This window comes from Rhineura floridana, chromosome 4 (assembly GCF_030035675.1).
Source record: "Rhineura floridana isolate rRhiFlo1 chromosome 4, rRhiFlo1.hap2, whole genome shotgun sequence".
Taxonomy (NCBI): domain Eukaryota; kingdom Metazoa; phylum Chordata; class Lepidosauria; order Squamata; family Rhineuridae; genus Rhineura; species Rhineura floridana.
In genome coordinates, this window is record NC_084483.1 from 181,595,973 (window position 1) to 181,614,764 (window position 18,792).

Below are 18,792 nucleotides of genomic sequence, written 5' to 3' on the forward strand. Positions count from 1 at the left end.
CCTGCAGCCCCCTACAGTGTGGGAGGTGAGGTGGAGGCTGCAAGAGGAAGAGAAGGGTTGGAGAAAATTACTTCCCATCCTTCTTGCAGTGGAAGCCTCCACTGAATCTCAGGCTTTGTATACATCATAACTTTAAAGTACTTCTAAGACATATCTCCACCCCTCTCCTGGATTCTGGGAACTGTACCTTACCCCTCACAGAACTACAATTCCCAGCACTCTTAAATTGCGGTTCCCAGGATTTTGGGGGCGGGGATGTATTTTGAATATGCTTTAAAAGTATTATATATTCACAGCCTCAGCCTCTTTGGTGAATGGAAGGAAACCTTCCATTAATAGAAGGGTAAATCTGGATCCAAATCTGAGTGCATAAATAAACCGGGGGCAGTGAGCTGTTCATTTGCACTTTTGAGTGCATTGCACAGTGATTGTGCTATATAAATAAATATGGGGAGGGCATAAATGGTGCCAACTGAGAGCCAAAGTGCACTAATTCATAAATAGAGGGAACAACTTTGCTCTCAACTCTTTGTGTGTTTAGAGGAGCTCCAACCATTTGAGGTAAATATGGTAGGCTCCTGAGGGCACAGCAGATCATATTTATTTATGTATGCTTATAAACAGCACTATTCATGTGCTTGGCACCAGAGTAGCAAAAGCAAAAGAAAACAACAGCAAGCAAATAAATCCCAATTCCTGCCCCAAGCTTGAAAAGTGGGATGGAAAGCAAGGCTGTCAGCAACAACGAGGGGGCAATGTGCACAAATGTCATTATAAACGTTGGTTTTGTTTCAGCTGGAGGAGAACATAAGAAAAAGAGAAGAGCCCTGTTGGATCAGGCCATCTAGTCCAGCATCCTGTTCTCCAACCAGATGCCCTTGGGAAGCCCACAAACAGGACCTGAGCGCAAGAGCATTGTTCCCCTTTTGTAATTCTCAGCAACTGGTATTCAAAGGCATAACGCCCCCAACTGTGGAGGAAGAACATAGTTAGTAGCCATTGATAGCTTTATTTTCAGGAATTGTTCTAATCCTCCTTTAAAACCACCACTGCCTCTTGTGGGAGCGAATTCCATAGTTTGAGCACTGTGTGAAGAAGTACTTTCTTTTGTCTGTCCTGAATCTTCCAGCAGTCAGCTTCAGTGCATAGCCCTGGTGAATTCTAGTGTTAGGAGAGAGGGATATTTTTTTTCTCTCTAGCCACTTTCTCCATACTATGCAGACTTTTATACACCTCTGTCATGTCTCCTTTTCCTTACCTTTTCTCTAAACTAAGAGATCCCCCTAATCATTTTGGTTGCCCTTTTCTGAACCTTTTCCAGTTCTGTAATACTCTTTTTGAGGTGAGGTGACCAGAATTGTATACAGAATGCCAAGTGCAAATGGACCAATTTGTATAATGGCATTATGACATTGGCAGTGTAATTTTCAATTTCTTTCCTAAGATTTTTAGCGTGACATTCACCCAAGATACAGGCCAATACCCATGGATTGTGGCCTGTCTCCCTGGCAAGCAGCAAAAATGGGAGGTCTGTCAAGCTATCAACACTCAGTGATGGTCATAGGGCTGCTGCAGGGCTAGAAAAGTGGAATGCTTGGATAATTTAGGCTTTAGGAGACAGGAAAGTGAATCAGGCCTGTAGTAATCAGATATTTTGCGGGGAGGGCAGACAGTAGCAGGGAATCATTCCAGGAGGGACAGAACATAAAATGAACTTTTAAAAAATGTATATTTTTTTGTGAGAATTTAGGCAAAATACTGCCTGCATATTTTTCCTTATAGTTCTGCAAGTAAAGATGCTAGAAACTTTTTTTTTTTTAAATGAGGTGGCTGGCCTTGAATACCCCTGTGAGGTCAGTTCCTTACAGCATTCCCTATGACTATGATCCTGAGAAGAATACCCTGTAGAAAGTATTTGAAGGAAGATGATGGTAGCTTCAAGTGAAAGCAGGAAAAAAATTACAGTTTGCAAACATTCCAGACTTATGGACAATGAATGTCATTTTCCAGAATTCCAACCACAGATATTCAACGGGTGCAGCATTTCCCAGCATTATGATGCAGCAATGGGCAGAAGCCATGCTGGTGAACAGCTGCCTGGCATGAAAGTGTTAAAGGCACAGGAGCCCTACCCCAAAGTAGCAGTCTTGGACAACCTCCATTCCTGAAGCACTGTGCTTTTTCTTTTGAAGTCAGGTTGGAATGAGCTAGACCTTTGTTCTCTTACGACATTTCACCACTCTGTGAAGAAAAGACTTTCGTGCAAAGGAGTGGGAGCACTTGATGCTCTTAATCTTGGTCAGACTTTGGACTGGTCGGTCAGGTTTATTTATAAACCAGGGATTAATGACACCTTTTCCTCATTTCACCGACCAAAGGCATTCTTCCCACCTTCTTCCAACTGCAGCGCGTCTCCTCAGAGGGATGAGAACGAACTGAGCAAAAATGGTTGACAAAGAAAATAAGGTAGTCTCTGTCGAGCTGAGTGAAAAAGAAGGCTTGGAGAACAATGGGTTTGTTCAAAATGAGGAGCTGGATGAAAAGCTGACCGATGCCATTAGCCAAGCCCAAGACGGGTTGCCAAAGCCGTGTACTCTTAGCATAGAGTCAGGAACTGCAGAAGAGTTAACTGTGCACCCTTATGCAGGAATGCCCAAAGAAGTCCTCCTTCAGTTCTCATCTCAGGCACGCTACAGAATTACCAGAGAGATACTTTTTTGGTTGATTGTTGCATCCTCACTGGTGCTTGTAGCAGCTACGGCTGCGATCATCGCCATGTCGCCCAAATGCCTTGGCTGGTGGCAAGTCAGCCCTATTTACCAGATTTACCCTCGGTCGTTTAAGGACACCAACAGTGATGGGAATGGCGATCTCAAAGGTGGGTGTGTCCAACTTTTATATTTTTTTCTATTTTCTTGCATTTCTCTCCTGCCTTTCTTCCATCATGGTTTCCAGACAGCCACCCATCCAGGCCCTGATCAGACACAGACCTGCTCAGCGTCAGCAAGGTAGTGGCCCCATGGGCCTTCAGACTATACCTTAGTTTGGACTTCTTCTGTTATTATCAAAGTTTTGCAGGATGAAGCTGTAGATGGGATTCCTCAATACAGAATTTTTAAAAAAAGGTATTTTGAAGCTTAGGTGTCTGAAATCATGGACATATTGTTTTATTTATTTATTATTTCATTTATATCTCACCTTTCCTCCAAGGAACTCAAGGTGGCGTACACAGTCCCCCCCCCGTCATTCTATCCTCACAACAATCCTGGGAGAGTGGTTAGAGTGAGAGACACTGACTGGCCCAGGGTTACCTGGGGAGCTTTATGGTCAAGTAAGGATTTGAACCTAGATCTCCCAGGACCTAGTCCAACACTCTAACCACTATGCCATATGGGCTTATTTCAGAACAAGGAAGTTCTAAAATAAAGGACCTTGCAGGAAATGACATCAGGTGGGCAGGTGAATCTTAACTTCAACACTGGCGACGGGAAAGCATTCCACACTGCACCTGAGGACAGCCATGTAGGTTAAGCGGTTCCTCCGGGCTAGCTGTGCGGCACACATACCTTTGTCCTCCATCTCACTGTTGCTTGCTGACCGCTCAAATGCTGCAACACTGTAGCAAAATCAGCATGCATCTTGTGAGCAGAGCAATCCATGTGTTTCTAGGATTTCTGCTAAGAAGGCAAGTAAGCAAGAAGACAGACACACCGACCAAACAAGTAGCAAGCATCAATGCTGCTGCGGCACCAGGTCAGGAAGAGGGGAAAAGCCAAGGGAATATGCCCTTCTTCGCAAGCATCCACTGTCAGAGGCAGCTGCCTCCCTCTGCCTAATGTTAGAGCCAGTCCTATGGAGAGCAAAATACGCTGTCAGGATTGGCTGATAAATAGCGAGTGGGGAAGCAACCAGGGCAGAAATGGGCTTGGTTCACTGTGGGAAGTGTGGGTTCCCCAGTTTTAATGCTGTAGGATCTATCTGTCCGTCTGTCCGTCTATCTATTATCCTCCCCCGATGCAAAACCAAGGTTGTTTATTATGTTATTTTTTATTTATTTATTAAATTTCCATCCCACCCTTCCTCCCAGAAGGAGCCAGGGCGGCAAACGAGAACACTAAAAAACACTCTTTTTTGTTGAAAAGAAGTCCTTTGGACTTTAAAATATATTAAAACAAAGCATCTTTAAAAACATTAAAGCAAAACATCTTTCAAAACATCTTAAAAAAAAGTTACAGATAATCCTAGCTGGGAAACTCCAACAAGTAAATGGACAATGTGTTCAAGGGGAAAAAAAGAGTAAATGTACATGCGTACAAGTCATCTGTAGGCAATTAGGAAGGAAAGCATTTGTAATTGGGAGAGACAATTGTTTCCATCCCCCAGCCTCCCTGCCCTCAGCCACCAGGGCACTTCTAAAAAAAAAAACCATGGGAACATAGGAAGCTGCCTTATATCAGGTCAGTTGGTTCTTCTAGTGCTATGTCACACACTGTCCGGCAGTGGCTCTCTAGGGTTTCAAATGGGAGACTTTCCATACATCCTATGACTGTGAAGATACCTGGGACCTTTTGCCTGGAGCTTGCACTCTACCACTAAGCTGCAGCTGTACAAGCCTCCTGGGGAAAGGGTGAGGGAGACAGCCTGGCTAGTAAAAATGTTTCTGGGCTAGTAACTTTTATTAATTATTGGCAAGGTGTAGAATTTTCTCTGCAAAAGCCCTGAAGGGCCAAAGACCAGGGTACAAAGGACGGCTTGATGGCTTCTCCTGTATAAGCCTGCCTATTTACTGAGGGCATAATTGGAAGCCTACTCCAAGAGCCTCTGCTTTCGGATGCTAAGTGGCCCCCAAGGGCACAGCCTTGACTTGGAGCCTCCTCTTTAATCACAGCTACACCTTGCATTTAAAGCACATTTAACACACAGTTGAAACACATGGCTTCCCCCAAAGTATCTTGGGAACTGTAGTTTGTTACAGGTGCTCAGAACTGTAGCTCTGTGAGGGCTAAACTACATTTCCCAGGCTTCTTCTTTTTTGGGGGGGAGGAGTCAAGTGCTTTAAATGTGCATTAAATGCATGTTGTGTCTGCTTCCTTTTCATTTTGGGATCAAGTCAAAACTGGTTTATTTGAAAGAGAATTTGATGATCAGTCATTTGGGGATGTTTTGCTACTCATTTGCATTGTTAGCCTTGCTGCTATTAACCACTGTGAAGACTACTGTGGAAAGGTAGGACACACATATTTTAAATGCGTGAAAATCAATAATATACTCAAAACATTTGAACAAGGTAAGAGGATACAGGTCACCCTGAAGATTGCTGCTTGTCCTTTTCTGGAATGTCTGATGACCCAAAAGCTACCAGGCAAGTGATATCTGAAGAATGTGTAACAGCTCTGATTATGGTGGTTAGGGAACTGGAAGAATAGTAACAGTCATAGTGACAGGAAGACGAAAAGCAGTTTCCCTAACAGATAATAGAAGGTTAGACTTCGGCCCTACAATCAGTCTTATCTTTGCGTGTCTTAAAAATTTTTCCTAGTTAATGTTCCTTGAAATTAAAAGACCTAGAAAGTTTTTTCCCCTCAGTACCCCACATTTCTAACGAAGAAAAAAAGGATAACTATTCTCAGGCAACACCATGGCTTCTTGTAAAGGAATTCTTCTACCATTTAGACTTGGATCCCCTTGCTCAGCAGTTAGTTTTGCTGGATGATGATTTTGACAAGGGGAGCTGGGGCTAACTTTCCACATGCCCCCACCCTACACCAAATAGCCTGCTGCCAGGTCCCATTGCATCAATGGTGTTCATCTGTCTCTCGGACCGACAATTCTAACACTAGATTTTGTTTATTTTTATTTATTTTCTTACATATATATTCTGCCTTAACCATGTGTGGTTCCCAAGTGGTCTTCTATCCAGACACTTTCCAAACCCAGGCCAGCTTGGCTTTAGCAAGGTGGTGGCCCCATGTGCCGTCAGACCATACACTGTGATGGCACCACTCAGAGGCCAGTTTTGGTCTAGGCAGCCCTGTCCAAGACTAATGAAGACAAGCTATAAGTAACTCTCAGACCTAGTAACACTTGAACAAGTTTAGAACGATAGCAATTACAAATCTTTCCCCATGTTATTGATATTGCTCAGTAACATTGAACCTGAGAACCATGAATGGAAGGAGTTCTCAGAAGCAGACTTTTATGCCCAGTGCAGCTCTCTGGGCTCTCTAAAAGCTGCCCCAGAGACTTATGAGACCCTCCAGAATGGGACGGGATTGGGTGCAGGGGGCTGCTAGAGAAGTAGGGGAACTGGCCAAAATCAGATGAATGGAATGGAATATCCTAGAAGAGGGCATGACAGGCTGGCTGGCTGAAACCCTGGACAGGAGCACTCAGCACTACAACATTTGTTGTTGTTTATTACCTCACCTTTCCTTCAAGGAGTTTGGGTAAGTGTAATTGCCCCCTTTTTGTCCTCAGAACTATCCTGTAATATATGTTGAACTGAGAAAAAGCGAAATGCAGGAGTGACCTTCACAGTTCAACAAGAATTTGAAGCTACTAACCATGCTGGCTGTTACAGTAGTCTGTTTCTTCCTATTTATTTTTCCTAACCAGGTATCCTGGAAAAATTGGATCATGTCCAATATCTAAATGTGAAAACAATCTGGATCACATCTTTTTACAAGTCTGCCTTAAAAGACTTTGGATATGGAATAGAAGATTTTCAAGACATAGACCCGATGTTTGGAACGATGAAGGATTTTGAAAATCTGGTTGCAGCAATCCATGATAAAGGTCTACTTTGCTCTGGTCTAAAGACATAGTGCCTGTTTTTTGTTCTTTTATGTATATATGAAGAATTGAGACAGTGTTCCACTCGATTTCCCTCTAATTTTCCCTAACTGAAAGCGACTCTTTATGATTTTGTAATAATAATAATAATAATAATAGTTATTGTTATTGTTATTGTTACTGTCATCATCATCTAATTGCGTTCCATGCATGTGTCAAGATTATATACAAAATGCAATAAAAACAACTAAAAACCAGTTTAAAGCAATACAGAAAATATAGAATTGAATCCAAAGGGATCCTCGCATGAGTAGAAGGTACTTTAACTCTCAGAAAGGGAATAGCCACAGTCATTTTCTATTAGCCTCCCCATCTGCACACACCCCTGCACCCTGCATTCCCTAGGGTTTCTACACCCTCACAATTGGCTTTTCAGGAGGCACAGAGGGCTGCAGGTAGAAGGAAGGGCTGACGAAGACCCACTCTGCAAATAATTTATTGAATCCAAGCCATATGTGATCTGGTTTCAGGAAATGCTTAGTAGTTTTTATTAGATGCCAATGAACTGCATTTGTCTTCAGGACTGGATCTTTACAGTTCCTTTTAACAATTCTTAGTAACAATGCATAGCTTTTAACAGCACTTTTCCTAAGTAACTCCAAGTGCTTCACATGGATTAGCTCAGTAATCTTTGCAATGAACCTGTATAGTAGGCAAGTAAGATTACCCCCCCTTGCTGTTGTACATCTGTCCATTTAAAATTAAAAATTTAATTCTCTAGTAGAAACAATGTGTGTATCTGCTGTTTGACATGCCATTCTCTGCATCTTTTTGCTTAAGGTTTAAAAGTGATAATGGATCTAATACCTAACCACACAAGTGACAAGCACAAGTGGTTTCAGCTTAGTCGCAATCGGACTGGAAAATACACAGATTATTACATCTGGCACGACTGTGTGTATGCCAGCAGCAGCACTACACCGCCAAATAACTGGGTGAGTACAGAACTCTGGCAATGCAGAAGCAATTAAATGAATAATATGCTACTGTGCTGTAGAGGGTGCAGGACCACAGCATTGTAGGTACAAGCAATTCACTATCTGTTTCAAAGGCAGGCCTTGTAGATTGGATGGATTTACATGGAATTTAGTCTTTGCTTTTTGTGTCTAGATTTCCAAAGTTCATTTTGAACTCCTTTTTTAGAAGAAAGCTGGGATGGCAAGATTCTAAAATGAATAAATAGCTAGAAAGCATACTTTGGCCATTGGGTGTGGTAACGGCCATATTTAATAAGTGAGCTTATGCACAAACATAAAGGAGAGGGGGCCCAAATACACACAGCCACAGGCAAAGGGTGCTCCTACCCAGCGTTCACCCATTGAAGTTAATAGACATGATCAACTTAAGCTCATTAATTTCAATTGGTCTACTCAATGGGTTCCACAATGATGGAAATAGTAATACAATATCTAGTTAAGAATACTTAAAAACACAAGTGAAATAAACTACAACAATGGTACATAAAATACATGAGATGGACTCACAGTGTAGTAAAAAAACTGCAACCACTGAATGAATTGAAAATACAGCTCTTAGATGAAAATATCGTAGAGCTTGGAAATCTCCGCTCTGGATTATATCTCATTTCATTACTTCAGCAAAACAGAAATAGGGAAATTCTCATGGCTGACAGCTGAAAATAACCGTTAGGCCTCCTACTTACCTCTTCCTAAATGTGTTGTTTTGTGAAAAGTATGAATATAAACAATAGAGAGAAACAATCTAATTGGACAAAATAAAATTACCAATTTGAATGAAGAACCTGATGTAAATCATCCAGAGTACATTACCCAGCAGAATTTCCCAGAGGAGCTTGTCATAGTGTGATGGCCTATTTACTCAGAGTAGACCCATGGAAATCAGGCAAAAGCCTCCCTCAAGGACGGTGTGGCCTGTGGGAGGAGTCCAGAGGGCCAAATAGAGAGGCCTGGTAAGCTGTATTTGGTCTCTAAGCCTGAGGTTCTCCACCCCAATATAAGGCGTAATGGGAAATAGTACTGGTTTCTCTTACTTATCAATGAGAGATAAGATTTTAGCTCTTGCAAAGTATCTGCTGTGATTGTAGCAGCTCAGATTTGTCAATTTACGCCAATCGCACTTAAGGGATGTCCAGTAGAGCAGAATATCTACTCTTTTGTAGTTTGGTTTATTTTATCAGGATTACTTTGTACAACACACACACACGTACGTATGTACATATGTACGTACATATATATGTAGACATGCATAATTTCCTAAGCTGCATTACTGTAATAGGTTGTTTGGACATCTAGTTAAACAAAGGGAAAATAAATGTAGGCGCAGCCACGTTATTCTTAAAGGCACTCCAGGCCCTGACATGCTTAATCTGTTCAGACAGATCCGCAGGGCGAGGGCCAGGCTGTGGAGATCTCTGGGCTTTCCCCAATAGAAACTTGCGCACACTGGGGTTCTCTGGACGGATGGCATGCCTCTGCAAAGATTTCCCAGCATTTGCACTCTACTTATTTAAACAAATATTACGACCAAGTAAACTACAGAGAGCTATTAGCTATGGGCGGTCTAGAAATGAAATAAATAAATAAATAAATAAAGGGGTGTGATGCACCCATTTCAGGGCACCGAACCTTCACAGATCGTGGCTACAACCGCAGCTGTATTTGGCAAAGGAAGACGCTGCAGGAGTGCATTTTCGCAGGGTGCTGACTGGGGAAATTGCCTCAGAGGAAGGAGTGACTTATTTCCAAAATGCCTTGGCCTTTTTACAACTTTTGTTTTTGCACTGCCAGGCAGTTAACATAGATGGGAGGTTTATTGATGGGCTGCTATATGTAACTTTGGGGGGGAGGGAACCTCAGGCCTGGGGCCCCCAAATGTGTCTCTCCAGCCCTCCCTATCTGGGCCATGAGACTCTCCCCAGGCTACACCCCCTCTGCCCAGGCCACAGCCCTCAAAGTCCCGACACTGCACTTTCCTTGAGTGCTTTTGCCTGGCTGTAATATGTCCTTGAAATTTGCTGTGTTGGTATATTTATTTGTTAATAATTTGTATTATGTATGAGTTTATTTGTATTATGGCTTCATTGTGTACTTTTTTATAATACTTCTTGTGTCCTTTTTGTTGTACACCACTTAGAGATATTTTTATATATTAAGCGGTATAGAAATAGTCTAAATAAATAAAAATAAATAAATAAATAGCAACTTTAGCCAAAAATGAGATAACCCACAAACTGAGTTGTGAAATACATTGTTGCAGAGTACTTGACTTTGAAAAACATTTACTTGGAACAAAATTACATTAATTTCAATAGAATTATCTTTCAGTTAAGAATGCAGTCCGGTGCACTCTTACTTGGGAGTAATTAAAAAGGAATGAATTCGAGTAAGAGCATTTAGGATCAGCCTGTTATTCAATGATAGTATTTTAGGCCTTGTGATGTTATTGACCTGCAAGCAATTTCAAGCAAAGATTTGAAATTCAGCTTCTTATGAAATATTATACTCTCCAAAGCAGTGGTTCCCAACCTTTATGAGTATGGGACCCCCTTTGTAACCTCAAAAATGTTTGCAACCCTCCTATGCTAATTGTTGTAATTTTATTCTCTGTTAATTGAAAAAATACATAATGAAGCATTAAATAATGTCATTTTCATTCATCATAAAAACAAATACGATGATGATATTTATTACCTGCCCTTCACCAGAAGATCCCAGGGCAGATGACAGCAATATATTTTTTAACACATTTTGAAGGAAATGAAAGGAAGGAGATAAAAGTAAACCACCCAAAGTGGTGAACAGAGCCTGGTTGATGCAAGAGCATTTGGACTCTGGTTTTAAGTCTTCAGCAATGCCACATCTTCAGCGCTCGGCACAGGAAGCTCCATATGACAATAGTAATAATATATCTAACAGACAGAATGTCAATGGGTGAAGCTTTCCATACTTTAAAAGGCTACATTTAATTTCTGTTTACTTTCTGCCTGCCACACAGCTGTTAAAGGCACAAGAGCCCTGCTCTTCCCCAATGCCAACCATAAACCATGCAAAGAACTCAAGTTAAGTGTAAAAACAGAATTTGGGCAACTAAATATATTTTAAAATATATTTAAAATGAACATATACAACTGTATAAAAACACACGCTGTATAAAAACAGCAACAAAAATACACTGAGCATGTGCAATTTAACATTTTTAAAACTTACTTTACCCATCATTATTTTTGCTCACTTACTGCCTGGGGTCAGCCATGAACTCTCAGCTTAACCTACCTCATATGGCTGTTGCTCTGCTGAATTCGAGAGGACTTTGTACTCTAAAGCCCCATGTTCTCCCCCCCCCAAGTAGTACAGCTTCAAAGCTTCACAGAATCTAAGTTTGGTCTGATACAATTTGATTTACCTGGGAGTAAGCCCCATTAAATATGAAGAGACTTACTTCTGAGTAGACGTGTATACATTGTACTATAACTGTATATACAGTGAATTTTTAATGAGTGCCCAGGTGTGCATTGATGGAGGGATGCTCCGGACTCCGTCCTGTTATTTTTCTGGCAGGTGGCCCCCTCCCAGGGTCCCTCTGTTTCTACGGCCAGAACCAATCAGCTTGATCAAACTTCCCTCACTGCCGCTGACAAAAGGGGGGGTGGGAGACCAGCTGGCCTCTTCTCTTCTCAGCTCTAGTGCTGTGGTGCTCAGCTCTCAGTGGGGTGGAAACTGACTCTGTTGGCTGAAACGAAGGGGAAGCAGAAGTGGCTATGTGCACATGTAATGCAGGCTCGCAGGCTGGTGGTGCACAGACCAGTCATTAATTAGTTTTTTAAATTAATAAATAATTCTTCTCTTGGCTCTTTGTGACCTTCATGACCCCCTTGGGACCCCCAGGTGGGGAACCACTGCTCCAAAGTATGCATGCATTTGGTAAGTGATTCGGTTGTTTGAAGCATTAGATATTGCTGCTTGTTTCCTACGTTTGATCTTAATTCTTTTTGAGTCTGCTTTTCTTGCCGATTTTTGGCCTGTCTCTGTATAAACCTGTTGGCAGGAAAGGGCACATTTTGCATGACTAGTTCATTGTAAAATACCCCTTGTTCTGTGGGCATCCCTGCATAGGAGCCTCCTTGTCACAGCTGTCTCCAATCCCTGCCAACCATGACATCAGAATAAAACAAACTGACTCATTGTTAAATCATTCCTTTCTGTTTCTATAATGCAAAGATGTCAGAAAGCGGTTTCACGAGGATGAAAACTCTGCTTTCATTTCCCACATTTTAATTTGACACAGGAATAGTTCAGGAAACGGCTGCAGATGACAGTTTTGGGAAAAAAAATATTGCCTTATTTTGCCATAACATTCTCTTCAATTTGTTGAATGTCAGAGCACAAATTGTGATTTCAGCAACTAAATCTGTACTGAAAAGAAATTTTACTTTAAACGTTCTATCCTGTAGTGTACTTTGTAAAATGGGCTTTAGGAACATAGATGTTGCCTGCACTGACTGGCTGTGGCTCTTAAGGATTTCAGAAAAGGATTGCTCCCAGCCCTACTTGAAGAGACTGGGGCTGAGGCTGGCACTTTCCGCACACAAAGCAGATGCTCTCCCACTGAGCTACGACCCTTTTAATACATTGCTTTGTACATTTTGTTTTTGCTTTTATCTCTTTGGATAAATGAAAATAGACCAGCCCACTGTGTTTTCCTGTGGTCCAGTTTGGGTGTTGGGCCATTATTTGCTTTAATTAGAAAAAAGTTAGTTGTGCTTAAGAGAAGGGGGCAGCAGAGTTCTCTCCCCATAAAATGTAGACACAATTTCCCATGTCATGTGCTTATTTACAAGTGTTATTTATTGAAACATTTGCATGCAACTTGGTTGCATGAATGGCACTCACGACAGCTAGCAAAAAGTCTTTCAAGCAAAATTAAAATTATTCCACAGAAAAAACATCAAAGAGCACGAAATAACACCAATAGAACTGCACCGAAGGGCACACACACTTGCAGTGTGTTCAGCAGAATGTCAGCAAGGAGAGCTTATGCACATACCAATACAGGTGTGTAGTTTACCCAGCTGTCTGGGTAAACCTGTGTGTTCTAGGTCAGGTGAAAAGCCTATCTGTGTACAGCCGTGCAAACTAAGTGAATGAGCAGAGCGGAATTCAGCCTGGGGCAGCCATTTGTGGCAGCAGCCCTATATCAAGCATAATTCCTGTTTCTGCCCTCATGTTGAAATCAGTAGGATTTAAGTGTGATTAACTTGGGTCCATTGTCTGTAAACATGAAAAGACAACACGGACAGTATATGTTAATAAAGTATGAATGCTGAGAAAGAATGTGCCAATGGTGGCATTCTAACAATGATGAGTCTAAATAATCTGATTTTTAAAAAGAGATATTGTATTTCTTACATAATTAGGTGAGCATATTGGGAAATTCCAGTTGGCAGTATGATGATGTGAGAAACCAGTGTTATTTTCATCAATTTGGAAAAGAGCAGCCAGATTTAAATTTTCGTAACCCAAATGTTGAAGAAGAAATTCATGTAAGTATTCAATGGCATTCTAATCATTAAGAAAGATATATAGTTCTCCCATAAAGCAATATGATCTATTGATGCTATCTGTTATACTAATTGATAATCTAGTGGGGAATAATGACATTAATATTAATAACAAAGCTTTATTTTATTAATAATATTGCTTTATTTTAAATATTAAAGAAACATTTAATCATTTTTCTAGCAGTTTTTGAAAAGCTCTAGGTTGAATAATTATGCTGAAATATTTTGGAAGTGCTCTCCAACCATTTCTTTTGAAATCATTCTGCTGTTTCCAAAATTTGACTGATCTTCACTATGATCAAGAGGATGTTAGTTACACTTTGGAGTCATGGTTCATGTCCCACTGATTTCATTGGAGATATAAGCTGATCAAGTTCCTCTGAATCCAACTCCTTCTGTCCAGATCTGTATGGCTGGTTTTGACCGGTTCGCTACCCTGCTCCACAGAGAAACTCTAATTGTACTAGTACTACATTTTATAACCACACAGTGTGAAAAGATGATAACAAGACAGTAACTTTCCTCAATTATGTGTTCATAAAAAGGGCTAAACCACCCTAGTTTAGCGGGATGCAGACATGTATTGAAAGAGAGGCGGGGGCTGCTTCTGTGAACAGGAGGGGAAGATTTGTAGTGGAGAATTAGCACAGAGAGGAGAATTAGCATGGAGAGGGAGCATGTAGAGCCGGTGTGGGGAACCCTTGGCTCTCCAGATGTTGCTGAACTACAACTCCCTTCAGCCTCAGCAAGCACGGCCAATGGGTAGGGATGATGGCAATTGCATTTTGGCAACAGCTGGAGGGCCAAAGGTTTCCCACACCAAACATAGGCCTTCATCACCTGCTACATTTCCATTGCAGCTCTCCCCAAACAGTGCCCACTCTGATGGGATTCCAGGTGCATTTCATGGTTTGTTCTCACTCGCAAACATGCGTCTAGGATCTCATGGAGACAAGGAGATGTAGCAGCAGGAGGAGGAGAGGGGTTAAGCCAGGGGTAGAATCATAGAGTTGGAAGGGGCCTATAAGACCATCAAGTCCAACCCCCTGCTCAATGCAGGAATCTAAATTAAAGCATACCCAACAGGGGGCTGTCCAGCTTCCTCTTGAATGCCTCCAGTGTTGGAGAGCCCACCAGCTCCCTAGGTAATTGGTTCCATGGTCGTACCGCTCTAACAGTCATGGAGGTTTTTCCTAATGTTCAGCTGAAATCTGGCTTCCTGTAACTTGAGCCCATTATTCCATGTCCTGCACTCTGGGATAATCAAGAAGAGATCTTGGCCCTCCTCTGTTTGGCAACCTTTTAAGTACTTCCAGAGTGTTATCATATCTCCTCCCAGTCTTCTCTTCTCCAGGCTAAATATGCCCAGTTCTTTCAGTCTCTCTCATAGGGCTTTGTTTCCAGTCCCCTGATCATCCTCATTGCCCTCCTCTGAACTTGTTCCAGTTTCTCTGCATCCTTCTTAAAGTGTGGTGTCCAGAACTGGACGCAGTACTCAAGATGAGGCCTAACCAGTGCAGAATAGAGGGGAACCAATACTTCACGCGATATGGAATCTATACTTCTGCTATTGCAGCCTAAAATAGCATTTGCCTTTTTTGCAGCCACATCACACTGATGGCTCATGGCTTGTGATCAACAACAAACCTAAGATCCTTCTTGCATGTAGTATTGCTGAACCAAGTATCCCCCATCTTATAATGGTGCACTTGGTTTCTTTTTCCTAGGTGTAGAAAATTGCACTTATCCCTGTTAAATTTCATTGTGTTGTCTTCAGCCCAATGCTCCAGCCTATCAAGATCCCTTTGAATTTTGTTTCTGTCTTCCAAGGTATTAGCTATCCCTCCCATTTTGTATCATCTGCAAATCTGATAAACTTTCCCTGCACCTCCTCATCTATCAATAAAAATGTTGAAGAGCACTGGACCCAAGAACGAGCCCTGCAGTACCCCGTTCGTTACCACCGCCCAATTTGAGAAAGAACCATTGATAAGCAGTCTTTGAGTACGATTCTGTAGCCAACTGTGGATCCACCTGATAGTTGTTCTATCCAGCCTGCATTCAGCTAGCCTGCTAATCAGAACATCATGGGGCACTTTGTTAAAAGCTTTGCTGAAGTAGAGATATATTATGTCCACAGCATTCCCACAGTCTATCAGGAAGGTTACCCAATCAAAAAATAATATAAGATTAGTCTGGCAGGATTTGTTCTTGATAAATCCATGTTGGCTTCTAGTAATCACTGAATTGTTTTCAAGGTGCTTACAGACTGACCACTTTATAATCTGCTCCAGAATTTTCCCAGGGATCGATGTGAGGCTGACTGGTCTGTAGTTCCCAGGTTCCTCCTTTCTGCCCTTTTTGAACATTTGGACAACATTAGTCCTCCTCCAGTCATCTGGCACTTCGCTCATCCTCCATGATTTCACAGATATAATAGACAGCAGTTCTGAGAGTTCTTCAGCCACTTCCTTCAATATTCTAGGATGCAGTTCATTGGGCCCTACAGATCTGAACTCATTCAAATGATTAGGTATTCCTTGACCATTTGTCTATCAATCTTAAACTGCAATCCTGCTCCTTTAATTTCACATTTCCCAGGAGGGTCATAGACCCTTTTTTGGGAGAAGACTGAACCAAAGTAGGAATTGAGCACTTCTGCCTTTTCTTTGTCATCTGTTGTCATTTTGCCATTCTCATTGGGTAGCTGTTCCACCATTTCTTTTCTCTGTCTTTTACTATGGATGCACCTGAAGAGCGCTTTTTTGTTGCTTTTGGCATCTTTCGCTAACCTCAGCTCATTCTCAGCTTTAGCCTTCCCAATGCCATCCCTGCAATTCCATGCTACTTGTCTGTACTTTTCCTTTTTTGGCCTGCCCTTCCTTCTACTTCTTCCATGTGTCCTTTTTTGTTTTCAGGTCACCTCTAAGCTTCCTATGAAACCACATTGGCTTTTTCTGCTGTCTTTCTTCTTTTTCCCTTGACGAAATTGTTTGCCATTGTGCCTTTAGAATTTCCTCTTTTAGAAGCTCCCACCCATCTTGGACTCCTTTTCTTATTAGGGTTGTTTGCCACAGAACCTTACTTACCATTGTTCTGAGTTTATTAAAATCAGCTTTCCTGAAGTCCAGGGTATGCCTATGGCTACTCAGTGGCGTCACTAGGGTTGGTGTCACCCAGTGCGGTAACTCATGGTGTCACCCCCATGGACCTCCTCCCGTACCAGACCATACAGAATCCTTAGTAATGTTTTTTGTACTAATGTTACTCATAAATCGTAATTCCCGTATATCACTGAATGTAATAGCAATAGTAGTGACATAAACAACTAGCAAAACTAAAATTACACCTTTAAATTACAATATCATACGCACAGCCTAAATGTATTTACATTTATACATAGTTTCATGTGGTTAAAGTGAAAATTCACCACTGAGATTAGGGAGCAGAAGGAATATGGCAAGCAGGGCCGCCCCTAGACTGGTTGTAAGTAAGGAGGTAGGCAGGCCAGACTGGCAGATGGGGGTTGGCTGAGGGCAGACTTAGCTTGGTGGGGTGGTGCCCTACTTGCCCTAATTAATGAATCAGCCTCCAGTGGAACTTCAGTGTCGTCCCCTCAGTTATTTTGGGAGTTAATGGCATTCCATATGAGAATCATGGTTCCACACACATACCCTGCAGTAGTGCAGATTTAGGAACTTTTACTGTTGTGTAATTTTTATAGAGGTGAAAGAGCCAGGCTTATTTTGTCCCTTAATTGCTCCCTTCCTAGGAAGACTTTAGAAAGGTTTAGAGCTTTCCTGGACACTGATAGCGCAACCTGAACCTCATGTAACCGGTAGGGCTGGGAAGGACTCCGGTCTGAACCCATGGAGAGCCGCTGCCAGTCAGTGTAGACAATCCTGAGCTAGATGGACCAGATGACATAAGGCAGTCTTCTATGGGTGGTATTCAACTCAGTCCTACTCAGAGGAGGCCCACTGAAATTAATGGACCTAAGTTACAGTGCAATCCAATATATGTTTACTCAGAAGTAAGCTCCATTAGGTTCAATGGGACTTACTCCTATGTAAGTGTGGATAAGAGAAAAATCAACTCATTTGAAATGTGGTGCTGGAGGAGAGCTTTGTGCATACCATGGACTGCAAAAAAGACCAATAATTGGGTGTTAGAACAAATTAAACCAGAACTGTCACTAGAAGCTAAAATGATGAAACTGAGGTTATCATACTTTGAACACAGAATGAGAAGACATGATTCACTAGAAAAGACAATAATGCTGGGAAAAACAGCAGGGAGTAGAAAAAGAGGAAGGCCAAACAAGAGATGGATTGATTCCATAAAGGAAGCCACAGACCTGAACTTACAAGATCTGAACAGGGTGGTTCATGACAGATGCTCTTGGAGGTCACTGATTCTAAGGGTCACCATAAGTCGTAATCGACTTGAAGGCACATAACAACAACAACAAGTGTGTACTGGATTGCAGCCTTAGTTATGTCCATTAAGTTCAATGGGTCTGCACTGAGTAAAGACTAGCACTGAATACCACCCAATACAATTAAAAACAAAATAAAACAATTGAAACAACTAAAAGCATGTTTAGAATCTTGTTTGGAAGAAGGATTTGGCTAAAATGGGGGGGGGAGGGCTTTGAGATTCCATTATGGCACTCCCCCTCCAAAATTTCCAGCACTGCTCCCATGTAAGTGTACCTAGGTTTGCAGCCTGAGCAGTAGACCCATTGAAAATATGGGGCATGACTTGATCCATTCAGTTCAATGTCCCTACTTTGAGTAGAAGTGAATTGGCTAAATAAAACACAACCCAGTGCTTTATTGCTGACACGCTTGCCTCCCTGGGCTCTTTTCAAACCATTTATTTCAATGCCTCTACTCTGAGTAGGGCTGCTACCCACCCCTCCACTAAGTGTAAGCCCCCGCGGAGCTCAACGGGGCTCCCCACCAGAGAAAGTGAGACTGGGCAAGCAGCAGCCTTGGAGAATCATGACTTACCCGAGCTGGCCGGCTGCTTGCTCGGGGCTGTCCCTAATCGGTAGCACCCAAGGCCAGTGCATCCTTCTCACGCTTCCCCTCACCCCCCCTCCTTCCTTCCAGCGGGGCAGGCAGGGCCACCCGGCCGGCAACTGTGCCGGGGAAGGAGAGAACTGCATCACTCCCGCCTCTTGGGCCCCGCGTGGGCGGCTGAACGCTGGCTGGCCCGCCAAGAGGCCGGCGTCCAGCCAACCAGCCCTCAGCAGCAGCAGCAGCCGCCACCGCCGCACACAGCCTAAAGCCAGGAGGGATTTTCTGGGTTGCTTTGTGGCATGCTCGGCCTCAGGCTGCTGGAACTGCGGAGAGGGAGAGAGATCGCACCATTCTGCCAGCCTGTGAGGCGGCAGG

The 18,792-nt window shown here is 42.4% G+C and overlaps 1 protein-coding gene across 1 annotated transcript in view; it reads left to right on the top strand.

Annotated features, from left to right (window-relative positions):
• Positions 1–2,445: 2,445 nt before the first annotated feature.
• The window catches only part of SLC3A1 (solute carrier family 3 member 1), a 44,013-nt gene continuing 27,666 nt past the window's right edge, over positions 2,446–18,792 (top strand). Inside the window, exons 1-4 of the mRNA XM_061625415.1 lie at positions 2,446–2,878; positions 6,616–6,795; positions 7,633–7,787; positions 13,247–13,372. Coding sequence (XP_061481399.1) covers positions 2,446–2,878; positions 6,616–6,795; positions 7,633–7,787; positions 13,247–13,372 — 894 coding nt within the window. The remainder of the gene's footprint in view (positions 2,879–6,615; positions 6,796–7,632; positions 7,788–13,246; positions 13,373–18,792) is intronic.